Source organism: Anomaloglossus baeobatrachus, chromosome 9 (assembly GCF_048569485.1).
Source record: "Anomaloglossus baeobatrachus isolate aAnoBae1 chromosome 9, aAnoBae1.hap1, whole genome shotgun sequence".
Classification (NCBI taxonomy): domain Eukaryota; kingdom Metazoa; phylum Chordata; class Amphibia; order Anura; family Aromobatidae; genus Anomaloglossus; species Anomaloglossus baeobatrachus.
Window position 1 is genome coordinate 214628205 of NC_134361.1, and position 18004 is coordinate 214646208.

Here is an 18004-nt window from a genome sequence, read left to right on the forward strand (position 1 = left end):
CCTATGGATTGACCATCTAATGGGGCCGCACTCCCCCCCCCCCCCCATTTCACGATTAAAGGGAATCTGTCGCCAGATTTGGGTCTTCTAAACTAAAGCTAGCACCTTAAGCTGCACCTGTGCTGTATTCCATGAAGGTGCACGTTACCCCCTGACCCCCCTGTAGCCCCCAAAAAGATCTTTATAAAATCTCCCGCCTGTTTTGTAAATTGTCCGGTGCGATGGCCATCCTAATCTGCCGCCTCCTGTCCCTCCTTACGCTCTCCTCCTGAGCTGATTGACGTGGATGACGCCTCGGATGCCATCCACGTAGGCATGCAAAATCTCTCGCCTTCACAAACATATTCCCGGTTCACACAAGTGCACTTCGCTCTGCCCTATTGCAGGTAGATCCGAAAACATAGGTGCACCTGCGCAAACCGGTGAGTTCTCTGGGCAGGCACAAGATTTTGCCCGGCGATGTGGATCACGTCACCCGCTTCATCCACATCGCCAGGTAAAATCTCGCTCCAGCGCAGAAAACTCGCCGGTTCATGCAGGCGCACCTATGTTTTCATAGGCAGAGCGAAGTGCACCTGCGCAAGCCGGGAATGTGGAGATTTTGCCCGCCTACATGGATGGCATTTGAGGAGTCATCCACATCAATCAGCACAGGAGGACGGCAAAAGGAGGGCCCGAGGTAAAGATTAGAATGCCCATCAGACTGGACCAGATAATTTACATACAGGGCGGGAGATTTTATAAAGGTACTAGCTGTAGTACCCGGCGTTGCCCGGGACAGTAACTGTCTTTCTGTCTCTCTTCCAGTCTTTGTCTGTCTCTTTCCCTGTCTTGCTCTCTCTCTCTTTCCCTATCAGTCTCTTTTTCCCTGTCTGTCTCTCTCTTTCCCTGTCTGTCTCTCTCTCTCCCTGTCTGTAGCTCTCTTTCGCTGTCTGTCTCTCTCTTTCCCTCTCTGTCTGTCTCTCTTTCCCTGTCTGTCTCTCTCTTTCCCTGTCTCTTAGTCTGTGTCTGTCCCTGTTTGTCAGTCTCTTTCCCTGTCTCTTTATCTTTCCCTGTCTTTCCCTTTGTCTGTCTGTCTCTTTGTCTGTCTCTTTCCCCGTCTCTCTCTTTCCCTGTCTCTCTCTTTCCCTGTCTCTCTCTTTCCCTGTATGTCTCTTTGTTGGTGTCAGTCTCTTCCCCTGTCTGTCTCTCTCTTTCCCTGTTTCTTTGTCAGTGTCTGACTCTTTGTTGGTGTCTGTCTTTTTGTCGGTGCCTGTCTCTGTCTGTCAATCTTTTTCCCTGTCTGTCTCTTTGTCGGTGTCTGTCTCTTTGTCGGTGTCTGTCTCTTTGTCGGTCTCTTTCCCTGTCTGTCTCTCTCTTTCCCTGTCTCTTTGTCTCTTTCCCTGTCTCTTTCCCTGTCTGTCTGTCTCTTTCCCTGTCTGTCTTTTTGTCGGTGTCTGTCTTTTTGTTGGTGTCTGTCTCTGTCTGTCAATCTCTTTCTATGTTGCGCTTAAAAACCACTGATGCAGAATTAATGTAGAAATTTCTTTTTTATTTCAGCATTCCAACGCGTTTCAGAGACAAGGACCGTCTCCTTCTTCAGGGAAAAAGAAATCCAATGGGATTCCATTTGGATTTCTTTTTCCCTGAAGAAGGAGACAGTCCTTGTCTCTGAAACGCGTTGGAATGCTGAAATAAAAAAGAAATTTCTACATTAATTCTGCATCAGTGGTTTTTAAGCGCGGCATATATCCGTTTTCCCTTTGATTACATTTCTACCACGATACCACGGGGCCGCTGCTTGAACCACGCGGACACTCACATGCGGTTTAAGGAGTTGTGACTGGCACAACCCCATCAGGTGAGTGTACCTAATTCTTTCTTATCATCTCACGTTATACCGGGTAAGACCCTATTGCGCCTTTTGTTTCCCCACCTCTAGAATCTCTTTCCCTGTCTGTCTGTCTCTTTCCCTGTCTGTCTCTTTGTCGGTGTCTGTCTCTGTCTGTCAGTCTCTTTCCCTGTCTCTTTCCCTGTCTGTCTCTTTGTCGGTCTGTCTCTGTCTGTCAGTCTCTTTTCCTGTCTGTCTCTCTATCTCTTTCCCTGTCTCTTTGTCTTTCTCTTTGTGTGTCTCTTTCCCTGTCTGTCTGTCTCTTTCCCTGGCTGCATTGTGACATGCCAACATTCTTCTGAAGTTCTGGCTGCACTGTGGCTCCCAGCTCCATTTACTTTAATGTAAGCTGTTTTTTGGCAAATAACTATAAAGTGTGGGGTTACATTTTCCCGTTGAAACATAGTCTATGACGTTCCCTGAGTCGAATGAGGTGTCCGTACAAAATTTCGTTATTGGAAATGCAACGGTGCGGATTCTTTTAGCGGAGACACACACACACACACGCACACACACAAAAACACACATACATTACACACACTCAACTTTATATAACAGGTTTTTGGGGGCTACAGGGGGTCAGGGGGTAACGTGCACCTTCATGGAATGCAGCACCGGCGCTACTTAAGGTGCTAGTTTTAGTTTAGAAAGCCCAAATCTGGTGACACTTTCCGTTTCACCATATGTTTACAGTACACCATTAACTCTTGAATATGAGCCTGAGTCCGTGGTCCCATAATAGGTGTTTTCCCAAAGTTTTTTGCAATGGTTGTTCTGTAAACTTTTGTTATTTTTATTACACTGAAAAATTGTATCTTCATCAAAGTCCTGTTTAGCAAAGAGAAATACGCTCCTTTTCATATATCATATAAGGAGGTGGAAGCTGCAACTCAGAATTCTATGGGAAAAATGGCTGGAATCAGAGGTTGGGGAGGTTAAATTACAGGTTGGGAAGACGTCGAGACATGTTTTGCCCAATGTAACATCAAAGATGATTAGAGTATCAGGACTTTGGAAGATAAAGAGTTCATGATTGCGTAAAAGGAAATGTGTAGATTTTGGACTATTAAGGATAGGACACACGGCGAGTAAACCAAACAAAAGAAAAAAAAAAACGCATTCTAGCCGGACCCATGTTACTCTATGGGGCCGTTCCCATCTGCGATTATCTTCCTAGCCCTAACTGGACCGAGAAAATAGTTGCAGCATGCTAAGGATGGAATCTGATCAGTTTTCACTCGCACCCATACAAGTCTATGGGTGCGAGTGAAACATCTCACTGCACTCGGATGACACCGGAGTGCAGTGCAATAATCACATCAGTTAGGAATGGAGGAGATAGGGAGATTAATTCCTCCCTCTCCTCCGCAGCTGTGATCTGATCGCAGGGTCGCATTACAATGGCATGACACTCGGATTACACTTACAGGCATAGCGGGAGCCAAGAGTCGCATCCGATTCACTCGCATCGGATGCCATGCACTCGTGTAGCCCTAGCCTTAATCATAGTGACTGTGACCAATCCCAACGAGGTTTAAGGATTTTTTAATAGAGACCACAATTACATGAAGATGGTGAATTGATTTCGGAATGGAAAGAGTTACTTGAGAAACACTCCCAGAATATGGAGTAACCACAGAGGAATTACTCCAAGCAAAAATGGAGCTGAAAAAACATCTAACTGATAAATAATATAGTAACTTGGTCAAACGATTAGAAAGGAAAGTGATTGTAATTCAGTCTGACATTAAATATTGATAAACAGGATTTTGCACGAGGAAGAATTTTTCAGTGGAATAAAAATACCAAACGTTTTTGGAAAAGCTATAGAAAATAAAACAAGTGAAAAACAACAATTTTTGGACCACGGATTAAGTTTCTGATTCAAGGACTAATGATGAAATGTCAAACATATGGTTAAGCAATAAATAGGGGAGAGTGCACTCCCTAGAAAACGAAAATAACAGTTTCACTCAAGGGGAGGCAAATAAAAAAAAAACCTGAAGGATGTAAATAGTGAACACTGGAATGTGAACATGTATTACTGCCCAGAAAATATGAAAAAAAATTGGAAAAATTGGAGTTGCTTTGGAAATAAAAATGGCCAAACTTTCTTGAGCCCAGTAACCACACCAAGGTGTAACTCTCAACTGGGTCCTAATCTAATTTTATGCCTCTCTTTGTGCCAGAACTGACCTCTTATATGGGTTAGAAAAGAATCAGTTCAGTTTGCATCAGTTCAGATCTTAAGTTTAGGAAGTGCCGACAATTCTTTTATTTTTGTCATGTCCTTTTGTCTGCGCATTCCTCCCAGTTACTTCAAGTGTTTTAATTTTTCTATTGCAGGTTCTTTTCTAGCCCATATAAGAGGTTAGTTCTCACACAAATAGAAGTATAAAATTACAAAATTAGATTAGGACCCAGTTGAGAGTTACACCTTGGCGTGGTTACTGGGCTCAAGTAACTTTGGCCATTTTTATTTGCAAAGTTACTCAATTTTTAAAAAAAAATGTTTTCATGTTTTCTAGGCAGTAATCTATGTTCTCATTTCAATGTTCACTATTTACATCCTTCAGTTTTTTTCCCTCCCCTTTACTTGAGTGCAACTGTTATTTTGGATAATATAAGTTATGTTCAGTTTGCCCCAGTTTAAATCTTACTTTTAGGACTTGCAGATAAAACTTCTATTTTTTGTATTATAGAGTAATGTCCTTTCGTCTGCGCACTCCTCCCAGTTACTTCAAGTGTTTTAATTTTCTTTTGCAGGTTTTTTCTAGCCCATATAAGAGGTCAGTTCTCACACAAATAGAAGTATAACATTATAAAATTAAATTAGGACCCAGTTGAGAGTTACACCTTGGCGTGGTTACTGGGCTTTTGTAAATTTGGCCATTTTTATTTGCATAAAAACCCAATTTTTCAAACATAAAAAGTTTTCTGGGCTGTAATGCATATTCACATTTCAATGTTCACTATTTACATCCTTCAGGCTTTTTCCCTCCCCTTTATTTGAGTGCAACTGTTATTTTGGATAATATAGGTTATGTTCAGTTTGCACCAGTTCAGACCTTAAGTTTAGGAAGTGTCGACAATTCTTCTATTTTTGCACTTCCTAGAAAGTCACGTTGACGGAAATGATGAAATACTAGAGGCGACTTAAAGTGCCAGCAGGTCTCTTAAAGATAATGGGATCCATAAATTGTGATGCATCAGAAAATGTTACAGAGACTAATGTGATTAATATTTTTAGGTACAGCAATCTGAAGAATGTCTATCTAAAGGGTGACATTTTTAAGTTACTAATAACTTTAAATATGATGAATTTGACGTGGATCTTTATAAGACAGTACGGAAAATGAAATTACATTGTTGTTTTTTAGCAGGTGCAGATATGGGAACAACAAACAAGTGGCAGGTGAACAACAAAGTACTGTTTTAGGTTTTAGGATTCGTCCAAATTTCCAGGAATCTGACTATAATGCTTTAGATACCTTACTAGAAACCCCATCTGATAATACCGGGGTGAACTATTAAAATTTATATGTCAATTCTCATGGTTTCTTTTGGGACATAGTTCCTTTTAATTGCTGGCCAATGGTATATTTAGAAAGCTGGAACCGCAATGGGTACGCCAGTAGCCCCAACTTTTGCAAAAATATTTTTGGAGTATTTAGAGACTGAAAATATATTTTACATGAAATTATTCTTACAATTGAAAGATTATATATTTATAGTATGGGTTGGTAAACCACAGGAATTTACTGAATTTGTTAACTTCTTAAACCACACTGAAACTAATATGAGATTAACAAGCAAAATGGGTGAGAACCAAGTAGAATTTCTGGATGTTGAAATCAAAATAGTGGGGAGTCAGATACATACATGTAGATATTGAAAATTAACAGTTCAATATATATATATATATATATATATATATATATATATATATATATGTATATATATATATATATATATATTTATATATTTTTTTTAAATTGATTAGCTTGATTTAGAGTTTTTTTCACATCATCCTGTAAGAAGAAAATAAAACAATATGTGGGTGAGAAATCTGAACTTGATGGAATTAATATGGACCATTTTAATGGCATAAAAAAATGTCCATATTTAATCCAAATTTGTGGGTGTAACATGAAAAAAAAATTAGAAAAGTTTACAGGATATGAATACGTTTTCAGGGCACAGTATAGAGGGATAATAATACATTTGGATGAGATTTTCTGTATCTTTTTATACACCTGAAACATCTTGATTGCTTTTGCAGCCGCTGTCTGACATTGAGTGCTGCTGCTTAAGGGTGCTTTACACGGTGCGACATCGCTAGTGATGTCGCGAGCGATAGCACCCGCCCCCATCGTTCGTGTGACATGTGGTGATCGCTGGAGAACCGAACAATATCGCTATGTCAGCCTTACACGCACATATCTGTTCAGCGATGTCGCTGTGGCCGAACAATCCCTTCTTCAAGGGGGAGGTGCAGTCGGCTTCACAGCGACGTAACAGCAGCATTGCAAAACGGCCGCCCAATAGAAGAGGAAGGGAGGAGATGCGCGGCCGGAACATGCCGCCTACCTCCTTCCTTCCTCCTTTCCGGTGGACACAGGTAGAATGATGTTCGTCGTTCCTGCGGTGTCACACACAGCGATGTGTGGTGCCGCAGGAACGACGAACAACCTGCGGAATGAAACACCGACATTATGATTAGGAGCGACGTGTCAACGATTTTTGCCGTTTTTGCAATCGTTGATCGTTGCTCCTAGGTGTCACACGTTGCGATGTCGCTAACGACGCCGGATGTGCGTCACAAACACCGTGACCCCGACGATATATCATTAGCGATGTCGCAGCGTGTAAAGCACCCTTTAGCTTACTTGTAACGAGATTCCCCCAGTCTTTCTCATGTTCTGTAGTCCTTGGTATATATCCATCTGATGTATATGAAACAATATCATTACTGCAGCCGTTGTGCATTTTCCTACATTTATTAACAATCTTCATCTGCCACGTTCTTTGCCCACGTAGATGTCTTATCAGAAATTCTGCAATATTATATAGTCAAGCTCAGCTTTCATCTGATCATCCGCAAAGACTGACATTTTACACTTCATCCTATTCACAAGGTCATCGATAGCCTAAAGCCAATTCTTTTTTATTCTATTTAGAGAATGTGCCATTTATGACTGTGTTTACAGTCTCTAAACCAGTTTATTATCCATGTGAACAGTGTCCCATAGTTCCCATCTCTGACGCTTCAATACAAGGCTTTTTGTGATAAAGTATCAAATGCCTTTGTAAAGTCAAGATATTTTACATTAGCCGAGGTTTTATTTTTCACTGGAAGAACAGGAGAGGTAACTTTTAGTTCCCATATATAGTTGAAACCAGAACTTTCCCTCCGCTCTCTATAAAGACACATCTGCAGGTTTTTCCCTCCAGGAAACATACAGAAGGAAAAACCTGCGAATGTGTCTTTATAGAGAGCGGAGGGAAAAACCTGCAGATGTGTCTTTATAGAGAGTTGAGGGAAACTGCTGGTTTCAACTGTATATGAGAGATATATAGGTAAGGTACATATGTCCCGTAGGCAGCAAAAAGGAGCACCATGGCTGAAGTGTAACCACCGCTGCATTTATAATTCTCTGGAAAAGGGTTCCAGTGATCTTGGAGACATCAGGTAAGAAACACAGGAGATGGTAGATGTACATCTCATAGTTTAGAAGATCCTAGACTTTAGAGTTTGAAGACCATAAGCCCAAGTGATCGGTGGAGGTCCTAGTTCAGGGACATTCACTATTATCTTAGTAGTGAGAGCTAACCGGTTTTTGAGGGTTCCTCAAGATTGGCTTATAGTTTTAAGCAGGTCTTTAGGGTCTTTTAAGATTAGAAACTTTTGCCTTGAAAAAGAAAGTTTGTCCCAAGTGTTCACGTATGTAAATCAGAAAAATGACTTACTTCAATTGATTTTTTTTTTTAATTTTAGACGAAAACCTTCTTAAACGATGTGTGGACCCAATCAAACTGCCTTTCATGAGTTCATCCTGCTGGGATTCCACGATTTCCACCACATTAAAGTCTTACTGTTCTGTCTTTTCTTTGTGGTCTATGTCCTAATAGTGGTGGAAAATTTCTTCATCATCACATTAGTGTCAACCTGCCACCACCTTCATGTCCCCATGTATATCTTCCTCCGGAACTTGGCCTTGGCCGATCTTCTCCTCACCTCAAATATCACACCAAAGCTCTTACAGGTAACGTGGCTCGAGGGGACAACCATATCGAAAACCAGTTGTTTCATCCAGTACTACTTCCATTGCATCGCCACCTACACGCAGTCACTGATACTGACAACCATGGCCTTTGACCGATATTTAGCGATATGTCACCCCCTCCGGTATACCGCCCTTATGAACCAAAAACTGTGCTTCCACCTCTCTTTCTGGCCATGGGCTATCGGGATCTTCCTGATTCCCAGTGAGATGGTATTGATTGGCCAACTTGAATTTTGCAACGTGGATATAATTGACCATTTTTTCTGTGACTTTTCCCCCATCTTAGAAATGGCCTCCTTCGATACTTCCCAAGTAATTTTTGAAGACTTTGTCCTCTCCATCCTCTTGGCATTCTCACCCTTTATCCTCGTTATAATATCCTATATTTGCATATTCATTGCCATCATCAAAATAGCATCCAACGAGGGTCGGAGAAAAGCCTTTTCTACATGCAGTTCTCATCTCGCTGCCGTATGTACCTATTACGGGCCATTAATAGCGATATACATGTTTCCGGTTGGGGGAAATACGCCATATGAAAATAAACTCAAATCCCTCCTATATACGGCATTTACACCATTAATTAACCCTGTGTTGTACAGCATGAGGAACCAGGAGATCAAAAAAGCCTCAAAAATATTATTCTGCAAGTCAAGAGCAAAAATTATTCCGTAAAATGTGGTAAGAAATATATTACTGTATTTTTCGTTTTATAAGACGCACTGGATTATAAGATGCACCGCAAATTTGAAGACAGAAAATCATAAAAAATAATTTTTACCGATAAAATAAGGGTTCATCTTAGAATCCTAGTTCGTCTTATATTAGCTCACCAGAGGGGAACGGAGGTGGTGGAGTGGCTCAGGAAAATCTCAAGAGGCAGGGTTGGTGATGCTTCGGTTCAGAAGAGGGGGTATCGTGGCTCAGGAGGGTCGGCGATGCTGCGGGCTCAGAGGAGGGGGGGTCACGGCTCAGGAGGTTCAGTGAACGGAAGGTTGGTGATACTGTCGGTTCGTAGGGTGTCGGGCGCCATTGATCTACTGGCTAGCTCCATTGAATCACCAGCAGTTGACGTAATGGACTTCAAGAAAATGGCCGCAGAGGTGGAGCATGCGCAGATTGGCCTCCTCAGCCATTTTCTTGAAGTCCATCTCATCAATCGTCGGCAATTCAAAGCAGCTCGCAGGCATATCAATGGAGCCCGCCGCTGCGACACCCCACAAGAGCACATTATCGCCAACCCTCAGTCCTGTTACCCTCCTGAGTTTCTCCACTTCATTTAGAAATTGATGGCGGCGACACATCTTCAAAAAGTTGTGCCCGGGCAGTGTCCACTATTCTTGTTACAATAGTCTGTAAACATCTGGGGGGGTGAGACGAGAATTGCTGGAGTTTGGGTAAAGGAACCTTGTCCCATTCTTGTCTGATGTAGGATTCTCACTGCTCCTCAGTTAGGGGTCTTTGTCGGATATTTTTGTTTCCTTATTTCTATTTGTGAAAAGTGTGGACTTTAAGCAGTCGTTAATGCTGCAAGTTCTTCCTCTGTGATGGATGCAGCATAGCATGTTCTTGCTAAAATATGCAAGGCCTTCCCTGAAATAGACATTGTCTGGATGGAGCAGATGCCGTTCTAACACCTCTCTATAACCCTCAGCATTGAGGGCACCTTTTGTGTGTAAGCTGCCCCTGCCACAGGCACCAGTGCCCCCCCATGCATCAAAGATGCAGGAACTGTGTGCTGATAAGCTGGATGGTCCCTCTCATCGATAACAAGCTGGATGGTCATTCACCTCTTGAGTCTCCCGAGTCTACAGGACATGGTGTCCGGATTCTCCATAAAGAATTTAACATTTTGATTCATCCGACCACGGAACATTTTTCCATTTTGCCTCCATCTGTTATGAATCAGCTTTGGCCCAGAGAAGATGGCTGTGATTCTGGTATGTGCTGATATATGGCTTCTCGTTTGCATGATAGAGCTTTCACTTACATTTCTGCTGCCACCTGTGTTCAAAGACATTGATTCTGAAAATATTACAGAGCCCGTGAAGTAATTTGTAAGACAAATTCATGCCCATTTTTAACGCAGTGCCACTCGGGGGTCCGGAGATCATGAGCATCCAATACTGACCATTGACCTTGTCCTTTGTGCACATGAATTTCTATATTTCACTGTTTTGATGAAATTATGTGCTGTATATGGAGAGAGCTTTGTGGAACATTTTTCGGAAATTGTGAACAACGGAGTGTAAAAATTATGGAACAAATTGATGACCTCTGACCATCTTTGCTTCTGAGAGACTCTGCCTCTCTAAGATGCTCTTTTCACCCACCAGCTGTTTCTATTAGCATCACTTTCCCATCCTTTTTTTTTTAACCCCGTCACAACTATTTTTCAGTTGTGTTGTTGCCATCAATTTATAAGTAAGTTAATTTTTTCAATGCTCACTTTCTGATGTGTCTTATGTTCTGCTGTGAACAAAATTTGGCTAGAAGAGATGTCCAAATCTTTTTTTATTGTAATATTTGTCTACATATGGTGTTATAGCTAATTAGAGACCCCAAAAAAGTAAAACTTTGAGAATTGTAAACTTCTATTAGATATTTTGTAGTACTAAAAATATTCTAAAGAGGAAAATAAACGTCACCACGTATAGATGTAAATCCACATATGTATTTCACATGATATTTTAAATATATATTCTATATATCTTGCATAGACCTTGATGAAATATTCAATAAAAATATGTAAAAGCTCAATAATTGTATTAAAAAAAAATATTAAAAATATCTACTGTATTTGAAAACTAAAATGCTGTATGAGGACATTTTTTTTTACAAGTCTATACACGGTATTATACATTTGAGAAAAAGGAGAACCAGAGCAAAAAGCTGAATCAAATATCACAAAAGTTTTTTATTTTTGTATTCAAAGTGCACAGTGCAGTACATAAGACATAAATATAAATAAAAAAGAGGGTGAGGAACAAAGGGTACAAAAAAGATCAACCTTAGCCGGGTATGAACTAATAGGCAGAGATGTAAACCCCTAATCACCTGGGATAAATGGGAGGAGTCTGTATGCTGAGAATAAGGTGGAGCAATGTTGTTGCTACAAAAATACTGGTATATAAGCCACAGTAATAAAATAGGGATTATCCCAAAGATAGAATGTGGTAAATGGCCCCCTGCCATTGGACTCAGGTAACATGTTCTTTTAAACGGGCACTTTGCCATACCCCTACCTGGTTGCCTTTGGGATAATTTGTCTTGTATCTGCATTACCCTTCATTCTATTTCTTGTGTCTTGTTAAGGCTAAGTTCACACTTCAGTTGTTTTGCATCAGTCACAATCCGTCGCCTTGAGGAATTACGGTATCCTGCAAAATATTTTGCAGGAATCCTGTTTTCCCCCATAGGCTTCTATTAGTGACGGATTGTGACTGATGATGCTGCGTTGCATCCGCTGCGTCGCGGTCAGTTGTTTTTTAACTGGCCGCCGGGCGTGAGCAACGCAGCATGTAACGTTTTTTGAGCAGCGCGATCCGTAGGATTTTGCTGCGCATGCGCTCTCTGGCTCCCCACCCCCGTAACCAGGATAAACATCGGGTAACCAAGCAATGCGCTTTGGTTAGTTACCCGATATTTACAGTGGTTACGGGTGCACGGAGCCCGCGCTAAGCTGGTATCCAAGATAAATATCGGGTAACCAAGCAAAAAGTGCTTTGCTTTTAGTTACCCGATATTTACCCTGGAAACAGTGTGCAAGGAGGCTGACACTTCACCACTCGGCTCCGCCCCCTCCCGCACTCCGCATGTATACACGCATGTAGACACACACACACACACACACACACTCACTCACCTGTCCCCAGCCATGCAGACCGCGGCACTGACGTCCTCAGCTCCGCCCCCGAACTCCGCCCCCCAAACTCCGCCCCCAGCACACAACGGAGTCCGACAAAGAAATTCTTTTCTTTGTCACCGTTGTCATCCGTTGTACAACGCATCAGTCACATGCATCAAGCAACGCATGTGACTGATGCAAAACAACGGAAGTGTGAACTTAGCCTATACGGACTATCCATTTACTATCATATATTGCTCACTTGATGCCCTCATTTGGATTGTAGCTTCTTTGTAGGCTATTACACTCTTACCTTCTAATTTTCCCCCCCTGACTGCAGTCTCTGTTTTACTTCTGAGGTATTCCCCTTGATTCGGGTTTTAGCTACAGATTAATACTTTTTTCGGTGTTTTGCCACACTCGCACCCTCTTTACCACATTATATCTTTGGGATAATCCCTGTTTTATTACTGTGGCTTATATACCAGTATTTTTGTAGCAACAACATTGCTCCGCCTTATTCTCAGCATACAGACTCCTCCCATTTATCCCAGGTGATTAGGGGTTTACCAACATTGAACATCTCTGCCTATTAGTTCATACCCGGCTAAGGTTGATCTTTTTTGTACCCCTGTTCCCCACCCTCTTTTTTATTTATATTAATGTCTTATGTACTGCACTGTGCACTTTGAATACAAAAATAAAAAACTTTTGTGCTATTTGATTCAGCTTTTTGCTCTGGTTCTCCTTTTTCTCATGCATTTTGAGCTGCTGAAAACCTGACGTGGCTTGTCCACCAGGTTCATCTTGATCTGCATTTTTCCAATGGAATGTAAATTTCTGGTATTATACATTTGTTGTACACTATTTTAGTTTATTTTTACATGAAAATTACAGAAAAGATAGAAGAGATTTTTAGACTATTAGTAATATATGGTCTAATTAACAAGAAAAATCCATAATTATAACTTGGATAGTTACACATAAAAGAAAACTGGATCTGTCACCAGAATTCACAATACAAACTGCATATAATTTGGAATAGAGGGCCCTATGCTATCCCTAATCTCAGGGGTACTCCTAATGGTGGAGACGCCCGAGTCCCATTCCTGGCCTTGCTCCTGATCAGACCTAATCTGATTTTCCCCCTTCCACCAGGGAAGGACAGGACAGGAGTGTGATGTTAAACACAGATGAAGATGGACAAGGGTGTGATGACTGTCACAAGGTGCCGCTAGACACTACTTGTATGCAGTAAATATAGAGGTATAGAGGTAGTCAGATAGGCCGAGATAATAAACCAGGAAAGCATGAACGTACACAGGGGGTAGACAGACATGAGGTCAAGATACAAGCCGAAGTTCAGGGCTCCAGGAGAGTACATACAAGATACAGGGAGCAGGCGGGGACATCGTCAGGAGGAAGCCCGAGGTCAAAAGCCAGGAAGTCACAGCAAAAACAGGGGAGGACAGGCAGAGACAGGTAATCAGCAGACCGGAGTCGAGAGACCAAGATCTGAACACTGAGCACCACAGAACCCAACAGCACAACTGAAAATAGGAAGTACGACTGGCGGCGTCCTGAGCTAAGACGCTCCCTAATGAAGCAGAGCAATCACCGGGAACAAGAAGCCTCTGCAAGAGCATCTTCCAGGACCAGCAAGAAACCCAGTGTTTGTGAAACAACCAGCAGAGCATTCATCCTGCAAAACGTTCTGCACCATAAGCAACATATACCCGCTCTGTAGGAGAGCATAGCAGAACGATACAGAATGTTCTGCACATCTGAAGCGTGACAAAGGGATAACCAAACCTCTGACACACTGCGCACACACACATGGTAGGGCAATAAGAGATTCAAGAGCAGGAAGGAAACTACAAAAGACAACCGGGGTAATCTCCACAACCACGCAAAGCAACAAGAACTACTAGCAACAGAAGGACCAGACCAACTAAGAAACTATAGCTGGCATAGGAGGAAGGACCCAACCAGTATACAGTGTGTCCACCCATATCCTGTCCACCGCCATTAACTTGAGAACGGCGGCAGCTATAGGCATAGAAAGTGGTGTCTAGGTATAGTAAAGTAGCCATGCGCTACGCAATGAAACCACCTATAGCACCACCTGGTGGAAAACAACGGAGTTAGCATTTTTATTTTGAAAATGGAACGAGATATAGAAAAAACGTGAATTACAAAGTTGTAGGCATCATCAATTCAATACGAATCGACACCTTGCATACAGAAATGCTATGAATAGAAGGTGTAAACCTCACAAGGCTGCGGACGTGAAGCGATACCTCATGGAGACCTTCCTTCAAGTCATTGGGTATGGTGGCTGTGTGGAGTGGCCTCCACACTCACCTGACCCCATTGGACTTCTTTCTGTGAGGTCACATCAAACAGCAGGTATATGCGATCCCTCCACCAACATTGCAGGACCTACGACCACGTATCACAGATGCTTGTGCAAACTTGTCACCTACCATATTGCACAGCGTGCAGCAAGATACGGTATGCTGTGCAGAGGCCAGGTGTGCATTGCAGCTGACGGGGGCCACGGTGAGCATCAAAGTTAAATGAGCACAATATGCGTGACCAGCATTCAATGTTTTGGGGGGGGTCATGGGTTTCATATCATAGCATTTCTGTATGCAAGATGTCGATTTGTATTGAATTGATGACGCCCTAAAATTTTTTAATTCACTTTTTTTCTCTATCTTGTTCCGTTTTAGAGATCAAAATGCTAACTCCGTTGTTTTCCAGCAGGTGGCGCTATAGGTGGTTTCATTGTGTAGCGTATGGCTACTTTACTATACCTAGACACCACTTCTTTGCCTATAACTGCCACCGTTCTCAAGTTAATGGCGGTGGACAGGATATGGGTGGACACACTGTATATAGGAGTGGAACAGAGTGATTGGTTCCCTCACAACAGGTGATCAAAGAGAACAAGCAAGCAGACTAGCAGAGATTAACTCTTTTTAGCCTGCTTGTGAATCAGCACACAGCAGGTCGATGCCTGAGTCTGCCTGCATTGATCCCATATACCAGAGAATCTCTCAGGTGGTTTGTCAGAATCTGCAATCTGAACAGGACCTGATAGTCGGCAAAGTTAGTGAAAATCTCCGTGTGACACACCAGTACCACGTCCCTTCCATATTTTCATTGCTTTCGGTCAATAAAGAAAGAAGCGCTCGGATCTCCCTGTCTCTCCTCGGCTGCAAAAATATATATGCAATAACTTATTTACAAACAAATATAACATATAAATGAAAATAAAATAAATAAATTTGCGTTAATAGGAGGGATAATAAATCTTGTGTTCCAACGCTATAATACACAAGTAAAAGAGGGAACGTAAACAATAAAATACATTTAAATATGCCACAAAGATACAGTACACTCATATTGCTGTCCAAAATAAAGCCATATATTCTAGTTAGCACATGATTGCCACCATTGGTGGACACAGACAGAAAAGGGTTCCTGTGCAAGAATAATACATGGGCCCTTTGCAGCCTAAAAGTTCATCAAAAAGCATAATTCCACCTACTTTGGAGGTAGAAATGGCCCCCTTAACCTCTTGGGCCCCTGCACCAGTGATATGTCCGCCCCTGATTGCCACGTAGGTACCCCTGAACCAATTATATGGCACCTGGTCATAAAGACTCCAAATACTTCCTCTGTCGTTCAGAAAATCTCCCATGGTAATAAGTCAGGGTGAGAGCAATGTCCAATACTTCAAGTAATGTACCAGTTTCCCTGAAAAATAGACCTTCTCCTAAAATAAGCCCTAGTAGGATTTGGGGGTCTTTTTTGAGTAACCACCACTCCAACAGTAAGCCCTACTTGTGGTTCCTTAAGGAATTGTCCAAGCAGCTAAAAAAGTTAAACAATACAGCAAGACTTCATAAAAGAAAGCAGACACCCCCCATACCATCCCCCCCCCAAAAAAAAAAATCACATTTACCAGACCCCAAACAATGAAAGTTGGCAAGAGCTAAAGGTGAATGGGCTCTCACACAGAGATCTGTGTTGCTGTCAGGTTCCTCGCCTTTCCAGCTACTTTGCACTGCAGCTCTCACAGATAGGGTACCGGTATAACTCTGCTAAAGTGATACTGCTTCCAGTCACCAGGTGGAGCCACCGCTGTAGAACGTAGGGTAACCTGATAGTGATGCAGATCTGTATATGAGAGCCCATTAATTTGCCAACCCTAATTGTTTGGGGTCTGGAAAGTGCCATTCTTTTAGGGGGCGTCTGCTTTCTTTTGGAGGTAAACTTTGCAGTACATAGAGAATAATAAATTTTAGGAGGTAATTTAAACATTTGTGTATATATATATATATATATATATATATATATATATATATATATATATATATATATATATATATATATATATATATTGTGAGACTGTGACCGGGGTTATCTTTGACGGCCGGTATGTCTCGCCCCGGTTGTGCTCACTCCATGACAGAAAGTAACTCCACTCCAGGGTTAATGCTGTTTCCCTACAGGCTGAAGGAAGGGTTAAAAGGAAACAGGAACAAGGGCGGGTGTGCCGGGTGTGAGGGAGTGAACACAACTCCCTGAGTTCTCTGCCGGAGAGGCACATGTGTACTGTTGTGGACTTTTGTTTGGATATTAAACCGTGTGCTGTGACCCTTGGTGCCTGGATCCCGTGTCTTCTGCTGCGCAGCTGACCACGCTACCTCACATATGGTGGAGAATCGGCGGGCATGCCAGCCCGGTGAGGTGTAGCTTCCATTTCTGGTGACCCGGTAGCACATGTCCTGGATTCAAGCGGCTATACTACAGCCCAAACCCGGCGACGCCATGGAGGAAATACTAAAGCAGCAGCAACAGATCAATGCACACCTGCTCCGGTCGTTGGATCATCAGCAGCACTCTTTGAAATTGCAGGAACAAAGGCACCAAGAACAGATGGTTCTCCTGGCCAAGTCGATCCGTGCCGGACCGGCAGCAACAACCCCGGGACCGGGTGACGACGGCAGCGTCCGGAAAGCGGTGAGACAAGCGTTGCAAAAGATGACCCCGGGGGATGATGTGGAAGCATTCCTGGCGGTGTTTGAACGGGTGGCCGAGCGGGAAAAGCTGCCGACCCCCCAGTGGGCTGAGGTATTGTCGCCCTATCTGACGGGGGAGCCCCAAAAAGCGTACCTGGACCTCTGTACCGAGGACGCCTTAGAATATGCGACTCTGAAAGCCGAAATACTTGCTCGGATGGGGGTGAATACCTATGTACGGGCTCAGCGGGTAAATCAGTGGTTCTATGAGGAAGCCAAACCCGTACGCTCCCAGGCCTATGACTTGTTGCATCTCGTAAAGAAGTGGTTGCAGCCTGACACTCTGAGCCCGGCGCAAATGGTGGAAAGGGTAGTAGTTGATCGTTTTGTGCGCACTTTACCCGTCACCATTCAACGGTGGGTAGGACAGGGCGACCCAAGTACCCTGGACCAATTAGTGGGCCTGGTAGAGCGGCATGTGGCTACGCAGGACTTGATACGGGACACTGAGACTTTGCGTACCGCTCGTCGGTCCGGCCCCTCCAAGCCTAGGGCCAAGGACCCACCGCTGACACCGGGGCAGGAGTCCGCTACCATCCCGTCTGAGGCCGCGCCCTCCGTCCCTGAGGTCCGGAAGGCTATATACCCTAAACGACAACTCGTCAAGGAGGTTTTCTTCCCTATTAGATGTTGGCGGTGCCAGCGGGTGGGACATATGGAAGCCCAGTGTCCACTCACCACGGAGCCCATGGATTGTGGGGTTACCCGGCGGGGTTCAATGTATGCTCAGGTGGTGTGTACCGCTGACCTGGTCTCCCCAGAGACTGAGCCCCACTTGTGCCAAATACAGGTGAATGGGTGTCCGGTTACAGGCTTGTTGGATTCCGGAAGCTTAGTGACCCTTGTGCGATCAACCTTGAGGGCTAAAGTAAAGGCCACAGGACGTACCGTGGGGGTGGTTTGCATA

The 18004-nt window shown here is 43.1% G+C and overlaps 1 protein-coding gene across 1 annotated transcript; it reads left to right on the plus strand.

Annotated features, from left to right (window-relative positions):
• The first annotated feature begins 7887 nt into the window (after positions 1-7887).
• On the plus strand, positions 7888-8832 carry LOC142251892 (olfactory receptor 1M1-like). Its single transcript, XM_075324941.1, has one exon. It carries the CDS (start codon positions 7888-7890, stop codon positions 8830-8832), a length of 945 nt encoding a protein of 314 aa, XP_075181056.1.
• The last annotated feature ends 9172 nt before the right edge of the window (positions 8833-18004 follow it).

What these genes read in the sequence shown, in the direction of transcription:
- LOC142251892 (XM_075324941.1), top strand. Translation starts at nt 7,888, where the DNA reads ATGTGTGGACCCAATCAAACTGCCTTTCATGAGTTCATCCTGCTGGGA.